We start from the raw sequence: 10143 nt of genomic DNA, 5'->3' as shown, positions 1-10143 counted from the left end.
CAGAAAGGCAAAAAGAATTTCTTCAGACAACATACCACTGGATAATTTGTTACCTTTGTTTCCAAATATCTAAAACATGTATCTTATACTATAAAGAAAATAAGCACCTTTAAAATACATAATTTACCACAACTAACTCCTTCACCTATAACAGTATTCAAGAAAAAAAAACATACATATTTTCAATGTTCTTCCTGCTTACTACTCTTCAACTTCTCTATCCCTGATATTCTCCAAAACAACAGTTTCATGGATGTAATGTTTAAAAAGTTAAGCAGTAATCAGAAAATTTGACATAAAAATCACATTAACTGAACCATGAACTCAATGAGGTCATGTTTGCCAAACTTGAAATAAAACATTTTTAACAACTGGAAGTCCTACACAGTAGAAGCAGTAAAATCACTGTCCATGGTACTCACAGCCGGCTGCTCCTCTTACATAAATGGGGGCTTAGCTGATCTAAAGAGGTATTATTACAAATTCATGTACTCATGAATTAGAATCCCTTTTCTGAATTGCTTTATTCTTATAAATAATGTTTAATAAACATATTTTACTAAATAGTTAAACAGTTCAGTACTGCTGTCTATAATAGTAGATATAACAGGTACCCAAACAGTCAAAGAAACTTACACACACCCAGGAATAAACAGTATGATATATTGTTGAGAAACAAGTTGACACTAAATAAAAATAAGGCAATTTTAAATGCTGTCAGTCAAAATATCAACGTATTAAAATTCCAAATGTGCAAGATAGGTTTTGGCATATAAAAGCTGTCTGTGTTTGTATGTCTGTCTTTCTCTCAAGATTTACTCAAAGAGAGGGAAAAGGACATGTCTAGAGCTAGCCAAGAGTGGGCATAACTCAGATTCTCTATTTAGGAGAGGATAATAAAAGGTCTGTTTCGTCCTAGTCTCATTCTCTCTGTCTCTGTCTCCCTCTCTCTCTCTCTCTCTCTCTCTCTCTCTGTGTGTGTGTGTGTGTGTGTGTGTGCTGTGTGTTTAGTTGCCTGTTTTCTAATGAGAGAGGGAGGGCAGGTGTGGACTTGGGTGGGTGGGGAGGTAGAAAGGCATAAGAATATTCTCAATAAAAAAGTCACCCAGTTGACGTAAGCCAGGAAACTGTCATCTTGTTTACACTGTACTGACCACTGCCGCTCTCTATTCCCTATGCACTCTTGAAAACAGGCCTGGGACGAGAACCAACCAGTACACATATCTTCAAGGGTTAGAATAATAAAACTTGATGGTTACTACTATGCGAGGTGTGGCCAGTATTACTGAATAACAAGAATGTGAAAAAAAACAAAAAACAAAAAACAAAAAACTTACATCACTAGTAACTAAAAATTAAAATGGAGTATTTTAAAACACTAAAAATGAGAAAACTTGCCTAAAATTAATGTTGAAATCCACTCTTCCGTAAGTACTATGTTCATTTAAAATATTATACAAGATGCTACAGCCCTGCTTGAAAACGCCCTGCATACAAATCAAACTTTAGACCACCTATTTGCCCCCCGCCACCACCTTCATCACTATAGTGCTAGGGTTAGCTAAGTGCTAAGACTTTGCATGCCAGGCAAGGACTGTATCACTGAGTACATGTCTAGTCCCAAGACAAAAATTTTAAAGCCATCTGTAAATATTTTAGAGCACAGCTTATAAATTGTAGTCCCCCAACACCTTGGAGTATTATGTGGCTCTTTCAGGTTATCTGAATTAGTTATTTTTGTAACAATAATTAGACAATATTAGCCTCTCCCATGTTGTTGGCATTTGTACAAGTGACCAAAAATTAAAATGAGTAAAAGTAACAATATCTTGGATTTCACACTCAGCATGTTTGTAAAAGGTAATGTTATTTCAAAATAAAATGGACTTTAAATATTTGAAGATTTCCTACAGCAGCCACATTGCTGTGTTCCCTCCACTAATTGCACTGTAGAAACCAGACAAAAAGCGAGGAGCTCAGGCCTTTGTACAGAATGATGCTATCGTTTAACACTAAGATACCAGGGTTGCAAGGATTTTTAACTAGAACACCAATGGTACAGGAAATAACCCCAAGTAACTACATAAAACTTCTGTACAACAAAGGAAACAACAAGCAAAGTTGACAGCCCACAGAATGGGGGGAAAAAATCTTGACCAGCTACACTTCGGACAAAGGGCTAATATCCAGAATTTACAAAGAATTGTAGAAATTAAATACCAAGGAAAAAACCTCCAATCAACAAATGACCAAATGATGAATAGAAGGTTTAAAAAAAAAAAATACTAATGGTCAGTAACTGTTTTCAGTGTTGTCCAAAGTCCTTAGTCATCAGAGAAATGCAATTAAAACTACTGATACCCTTCTTCTAGTCAGAAAGGGGCATGTATGTATACAAGGGAGCCCTTAGTCACTGCTGGTAAGGGTACAAACTAATACAGCCACTGAGGAAATCAGTCTGGAAATTACTCAAAAAGTAGAAATAGAACTACTATACGGCCCAGCTATTTCACTCCTAAGCATGTACCCAGAAATTCACACCCTACCATACATACTGTACCCTGTTTTTTCCACTGCCCTTTTTCACTACAAGGAACTGGAACCAACACAGCTGTCCCATCAACAAATGAGTGGATACTAAAAATCTGGAATACATGAAAAACAAAATACTTCTCAGCTCTAGAGAAAATTAAGTTTAAAATTTTGTAGAAAATTGATGAAATTAGATTAAATGAGGTCAGATACTCTCAGAAGAAATAATACACATGTTTTCTCTCAAATGTGAAATCTAGACAAGAATATTTATACACACATAAACAAATGTATCTGTAGTACAGCACAGCACGAAGGAAAGAGAACAAGGGACTAAATATAGGGATGAGGAAGAACTGAATGCATGTAATGGACACAAGTTAGGAAAGAAGACATAAAGCTTATTGTTTTTCTAGTTCTAATTCTGTTATGGGCTTTCCAGGTCTGTTACATAAAATACATTCAACACTGAAAGTGTAAAATGTAATGCAAAGCTCTGGAAACAACTTGTGGCACATTCCTCATCACAGAACTGGACTCCATTAGAGCATGTTCTCAGTCTCATTTCACCTGACCATTGTAAACTGGTTTTAAAGACACACAAAGAAGTGAGTAGTCTGAAAAAGGTCTGGGTCTGTCTGTCCAGGGTCAGTTAGCAAACTCGAGCAAGTTCAAAAAGTGAAGGCAGTGTCACCCCGTCCATTCTGACTACCTACAGGCTAAGAGAAACAATGCCAGTGAATGCCTGCAGGCCTCCTCTAATGAGCAGCATCCCAACTTAATCCACAGTGTTCAGAATGGTCGCCAGTCTGCCCTTCAGTGACATTTACAAGTAAAGCATATTATATATAGTCAAAGGAAAAACGTAACGGTGTAATCAATCAATTTCCGAGTCTCTATTCAGTTTCATTCCTGACACATACTTGTAAACTTGAATTATGCAATCTCACATTCCTCAACTTTTAGGCTCAGCTTGCATTAGGAAATTTCTCTCAAGAATTATAAGTAAGCCTTTGTCTATGTGTTTATTTTCACTTTATTAAGATTATTCACTCTCTAAATTATGTGGTGTGGGTCATTCACATATGCAAAACTGAGAGTGAATTTTTCTTGTCATTTTTGCTAGAACAAAATCCAAGCCAGGGGTAGGGGAAAGAGAGCTAAGCCAGATAACTTGAGATCAGCAAACAGTCAATTGCCCTTAAAACTATGTTCAGAGCTCACATCTTCCTGGGTTTTATAGTAAGTGCATGTATATAATAAGGTGTCTCGGGACTAAGGCATGAATTTAAACATTAAATGTATTTAATTTATGTTACACCTTATAAAGAGCCTACATGTAATTCTACACAGTATTTTCATTGTCCCTGGATTCTTGGTACTACCTGTCATATGAGGTCAGATGTTGATTTTTCCACTTGTGATGGCATATTAACATTCAGACTGTTTTGGATTCTGCAGCATTTTGGACTTTAGATTTCAAATTGAGCAGAGATGTTAAGAAAAATGTGCTCATGAATAAGAAAAGCCAGGCTGATAACACACACATGTGCCATCAACTCACAGGTCCAGAGACACCAGCAGGCAGCCTAGACAAGAATTTCCAGGCATAATCGGAATGTCAGGCCTAACAAACAGTTAACCTATCCATAACTGATTAAACAATCAATGGAACGGATGTAACACACGTCTAAGAACCTATCTTACAGGTATAAATGCAAGCCAAGCACATGCACTGTTCCTTGACCTAGGCATCTTCTAGACAGATGAGCTGAGTTACATATAATCTCTGCCAGGGACTAACAGAAACCGCAAACTTCTTCCTGATGTGGACATAGCTTTCAAATATTAAGCTACTGTAGCTTTTAGCACTATATTTCCATTTTACTTATAATAAAAAAGTACGTTTATATCTAAATAGCTGTTGTAGTATTTTCTGATGTTACCCCAAAGCTCAAACCTGGCAAATTGTTTAAAAACAAGTTAACCTATACTACCAGAATAATAACCAATGTCTAGCAACAATGCTTTTGCAGACTGCAATTATTCAATTCATACATAACAAAACAATAAACTTGTTTCTTAAGCTTCCATCAACCAGGTACCATACCCTAATATGGTTCCATTTTAGTTTTTCAATAATAAAGCCACTTCTATGGCTATTCTACTGTTGTCATTTAATTACCATTAAAATTCCATAAAAATCTACAATTACAAAATTTATATTCAACATCGGGCAGTGGTGGCACATGCCTTCAATCCCAGCACTGGGGAGGCAGAGGCAGCCTGATCTCTGTGAGTTCAAGACCAACCTGGTCTACAGAGTGAGTTCCAGGACAGCCAGGGCTACATTGACAACCCCTATCTCAAAACAAAACAAAACAAAAAAACAGCAACAAAATTTATATTCCCTGGGCCAACAAATTGCATGAAGTTATTTTCACTGGCATAGGTCTAAATAAAGCAGTCATCACTAATATCAGTGCTGTATCTAGGCTGCTAAGCACTAGCTTATGAGGGTTAAGTGAAGTCTCTCCTCCATGACTGCTACAGAGCAGACTGCACCAAAACTCACCAATGACAAAGCACCCAGAAAACAAGGAGCTACAGAAACCATTCACAAAACAGTTCACTGTCCATGCTGAAGTGAAGAAATGTTGTCACTGCAGGCCTAGTACTGTAGCCTCGGAAATTAGACACTACCAGATGTCAGCTTTTAATTAGCAAACTCCCCTTCTAGCATCTGGTATGGAAACTAGCTCAGGACAGACCTGTTCTTCCAGAGAGCAGGTCATAGGGATGTTTGCAGGAGGCAAGGGACACCTACCTGGTTGGTATACATGAGGACAGCAACCTAATTGTTTCCTATGGTAATTGTGTAACAATTATAGCAAAAGTTAGGCAGCTAGCATGTTGCAGGAGTACAGAATTTTAAAACGGCTATCATGGGAAACATTTCCCTGCCAAAATTATTTTTCTCTTCTTTCTATTATCAGTTGTTCTGATTTTTTGGCCCCATGGAGTCAAAAAGTACCTAAGTACATGTTTGATAGTGGGAAAATGGGGAACATAAATCAGGAGTTGGCAGCTCTCCTACTTCCACTTATGTGTGAATTCCAAACAGAAATGCGGGGTATAAAGTATTTCCACAAGTCATATACTCAAAAAAGCAGTTTCAGCAGTTCAACCATCTAACAATTACAAATTAATGTGTCAAAAAATGTCTGGACAATGCCATCATCTGAAGTTGTTCTAAGTAAATTTCTTATTGATAAGGGAGGTAAAGTATCCAAACATTAGACAAGAGCTATAAAAACACAAAATTTAAGCAGTTATTCCGAAACACAAAGACTTTAAAGAATTATACAATCACTGAAGATCTCTAAGTTAAGAAGGAGAAGTAGCCAGGTATACACACCAATCATCTTAGCACTAAGGCTGGGGCAGGAGAATCCCTAGCTCCAAGCTAGTCTGGGCTAGGGCAGGAGAATCCCTAGCTCCAAGCTAGTCTGGGCTAGGGCAGGAGAATCCCTAGCTCCAAGCTAGTCTGGGCTACTCATAGAGACTCTGTCTCAAACAAGAACAATAAAAAAAAACAATAGTCACTGGGCCTGGTGGCACAGTCCTTTAATCCCAGCACTTGGGAGGCAGAGGCAGGCAGATCTCTGTGAGTTTGTGGCCAGCCTGGTCTACAGAGTGAGTTCTAGGACAACCAGAGCTGTTACAGAGAAATCTTGTCTCAAAAAAGGGGGGGAGGTAGAAAAAGCAAGATGCCTATGAATACTAAATCCCACCAATAACAACCATCTGTTTCATTTACAGTCACAGGGAAAAGATTTTCACCAGTATCAATACTTAAATTACAACTGTTACCTTCAAAAACTTCAGATATAATTAGGTTGCATGACAAAGCATCATTACATCCTCAGTGTCAGTCTAGAATACAGATATAGCTATAATAAGGTATGCACTTGCCACCTCTTCACCTGAACACCTCCTAGTCTACCTCTGATGGCAATCTCCAAGTTATTTTTTGCACACATCTTTTGGGTAATGTCACCACATGACTTCTCAGGATTAGTCAATGATCTAGAATGAAACATGCTCGCCTATAATAAAGAATATGTGGGTATACACACAAATTCTGGGGCTATTTTTCCCCCAGAGGCAAAAAGGCAACAATGAACTAAATAAATAATAAACAAATGACCGAAAAGTATCTCACAAAGCTAAAAAGTCAATAACTTATCAAAGTTTATCAGTGTAACCTTTATGCAAAAGTAGGAATAAAACAAATCTTTATTATGTGAACAAATTTCAGTGAACTTTTACATGGTATTTATCATGTGTTTTGCCAGGAATAAAGGCATACATAAAGTAAACCATAGTCAATATTTATTTTTTTATGTTTACTAATTACTAATTGTGACAGATAACAATTTTGCAAGAATAAATCTTTAAATTCTTGCCTTTGTGTAATGAGAAGGAGAAAAGCCAGTAACTCTGATAAGGCTTAGTAAGATCTGCAGGTGATCAAGGCAGTCCTCTTCTAAAAAGGTTCTGGGAAATTAAAAGGATTTGAAAGGGTACTCTGCCATTATAAATTATTAGAAATTCCTAAAGAAATGAAGTGCTAATTTTAAAAGGAGCGTCCCAAAATGCTTTGAGACACATGTTTATCAGTGTCTATAGTGGTCAAAGTATCAATTCAGCTTAACGTCACTCTCCCAGTCATAAAATGTTCACTTTCTGTTTAGATAGTTAACTCTTATTTTCACAAAGTACACAAGAATCTAGGACCCAAGTAGGGAATGATTGGAAAATACTCACAATCAACTTGCTGATCCTTTGAAAGTGTTCCCTTTACACAAAAACGTAAACATGAAGGAAAATCCAAACTTAACCAGGATGATGCCAAAACATATTCTAATTTTCCTTAAAAGTAAATATAATCAAGTTTATCATCTTGCTAAATATAGAGAGCAAAGAATTATCAGTGGTTATCAAAAATGCCAGATACCACCAAGCCACAGATGACTAATAGAGTTTAAAATGTGGTAATAGACACTGAACATTGCACCAAAAACAAACAAACAAAAGAAAAAACTCATTATACTCTTACAAACATATCAAAAAAAAAAAATCGCCCAATTAAACAAATATGAGGCTTAAATCTTCCACTTCAGCAGTGAAATCTTTTCAGCGTTCATTGAACATCTAATAGGGGTTGATATAATTCTTGTCCTCTTGTACAAAACTGCTTGGTTTGTAACAGCCAAATGGAATAAAAGCAAACATTAGACGGTAAAATTATTTTCAGATGCAGCTTAGACAAAGCAGGCTAAAACCACTGGCTTTAGACTGCTGCTTTAGAGAACTGAATTTACTTTCATGATATAGTATGCTAAACATAAAGCTTGTCTTCAAACTCAAGAGCAGAATAATTTTAATAGTATCCAAACGTTCTCCAAAAAACAAAATCGAAAATGTGAGCTAGACAATACATAACAATAAAAATAAGAAAAATAAACTAGACACTTTTGGAAAAAATATTTTCATTATGAAAGGCTTTCAATTACAAGTCCTTTCTAGAAATAAAAATGTTCAGATGTGAGTGAGGATAATGTAGTGTGAAAAAAATAACCTCAGTTTTAAGCCCTTTAATTTTTTCATTGTCTACGCATCTTCTCACCTGCAGAATAACTGGGGGAGGGGAGGAGCTTCCCCCAAAAGATGCCAACTTCAATAACTGTTCATATCTCCAAGAGGACAGATAAAAGTTTCAACTGAATGCTGGTAAAAAAGAATCCAATTAAAGAAAATATATTTAATTTGAAATGTTTTAAAGTCAATGCCTCAATTTAAGACTAAAACACTAAGCTGAATGTTACTTCTCAACTGAAAACACTTCTTTCCTTAGCCAGACTTAACTGAAAAAACAAGGCAAGAAAATTCACATGACTAGCAATACTTTACCTCCAAATTTTATCCTAGCATTAAAAAAAAAAAAATCAAGCTAATTACACTGAAAGACAAGATAATGCTGAAACTAAGCAGCTTGATGGTTCATTTCTAAAGAATCGCTAGTAAGGCTATGAATGAACACTAACTACACAGTAAATGTGCTGACTAAAACTCAACTCGTAAAATCATTACAGAAGATGAATTATGAATCAGGAGTAACTTAACATCGGTGTTCAAATTGGCAACCTGAACCTAATAATTTACCTTAGCTTGTCAAGTAGGGCTCCAGAGAAAGGGCTCTAACTAGGTCAAGTGTGCTCACAAGAAGGTGAGACAGAAGAATTTTGCCTGCCTTGCTCCACAGGCAAAATTAAGTCAAAAAGGTGAAAGTCAAGAATGAAAGGGATTCAATGTGAAGAAGCTGTTCAAATCTACCAAGTAGGTTTTCGCAGCTAAGCGCTGCTGTGCTTTAGCAAGCACCTCTTCCAAGAAATCAAAACTAGAGCTAGTTCCTGACTTGGCACCAACCCTAATAAAGTGTGGGGTCGCGCAGGAGAAGTCCACCCAGCTTACAACTTAACCCAAGGCCCAGTCGGCTCGCTGTCACCGGAGGCTTCCCGCCGTGCGCAACTGCTCTCCGGTACTCAGCGGCTGGATACCTGCCCTCACCCCACCCCCGGAACTCTCCCCGCAGCTCTGTTACGAACGGCCACTGCACCGGGCTGGAGCGGCGCTTATCTGTCGGCCCCAGGTCTGCCCCCGTGCCCCGCCAGGCCCGGATGCGCTCACCCAGTGGGCGCCCGGGGCTCAGACTGCCGCGAGCACCGGCCGGTCACGTGCCTCGGAGGGGGCCAAGATCCGCGTCCCGACACTTGGGAAGACGCCATCAAAGAAACTGGCGGCGACGAGGACACGTCCGCCCCGGGGCCCTGCGGACCCCGAAGGGGGAGGCCTACGGCCAGGAGTGGGCCGCGTGGGGGAGAGGGGGCGGAGCGCCGCCAGGTGGGGGCCGGGTGGCACAGGTGGGCCGTGCGGGCACAGGTGGGCGGCCAGGTGCAGTCCCGCGGGCACTAGTGCGGTCTGAGGACTCACGTACGGGGCGAGGGAGGGTCCCGGTGACACGGGTGGGGGTCTCGGGACACACGTGGGTGGCCGGGCGGGGCCCGGGGGACACAAGTGCACGACCAGGTGCGCCCCGGGGCGCAGGTGGCCGGCCCGGCCGCCGCGCAAGCCACCAAGCCGCCTCGGACCCCGCCCGGGCGGCGGGGCGCGGCAAGAGGCGACAAGGACGACCTCCCCGAGGGACCCTGCCGGCCAGCGCGGTGGGCGGAGGCCGAGGGGACAGGGCCGCAGGCGAGGGCGGGTCCGCGGTCTGGCGGGCGGGCCGGCGGGGGAGGGGCGGCCGCGGGACCCCACCGCGCTCTGCCTCCCGCGGCCTCGGCGTCGCCGGCCTGCGCGCGCCCCCTCCCCTCCCGTCCCCGCGGCGGCGCTCACCTCGGTCGGCTGGCTGATCTCGAACAGGTCCAGCCGGTTGGCGTTCCAGTGGTGAATGATGTCGGCCAGCTTCCGCCGCTCTTCGTCGCGGCCGCCCGCCGACATGATCGCGGCCGCTCCTCCCCACGGTCGGCCGGGCCCAGACACCGCAGG

The 10143-nt window shown here is 40.8% G+C and overlaps 1 protein-coding gene across 11 annotated transcripts in view; it reads right to left on the bottom strand.

The window, feature by feature from the left end:
* The window catches only part of Afdn (afadin, adherens junction formation factor), a 122655-nt gene extending 112518 nt beyond the window's left edge, over positions 1-10137 (bottom strand). For all 11 annotated transcript variants that reach the window (XM_055616089.1, XM_055616092.1, XM_055616090.1 and 8 more), the window contains exon 1: positions 9991-10137. In XM_055616089.1, the coding sequence (XP_055472064.1) occupies positions 9991-10095 (105 nt within the window). In that variant the 5' untranslated portion in view covers positions 10096-10137. The remainder of the gene's footprint in view (positions 1-9990) is intronic.
* Positions 10138-10143: the final 6 nt, after the last annotated feature.

Source organism: Psammomys obesus, unplaced genomic scaffold, assembly GCF_907164565.1.
Source record: "Psammomys obesus unplaced genomic scaffold, mPsaObe1.curated_primary_1811, whole genome shotgun sequence".
NCBI lineage: Eukaryota > Metazoa > Chordata > Mammalia > Rodentia > Muridae > Psammomys > Psammomys obesus.
Note: the sequence above shows the minus strand (reverse complement) of the source record. Positions and strands in the feature narration are given on the sequence as shown.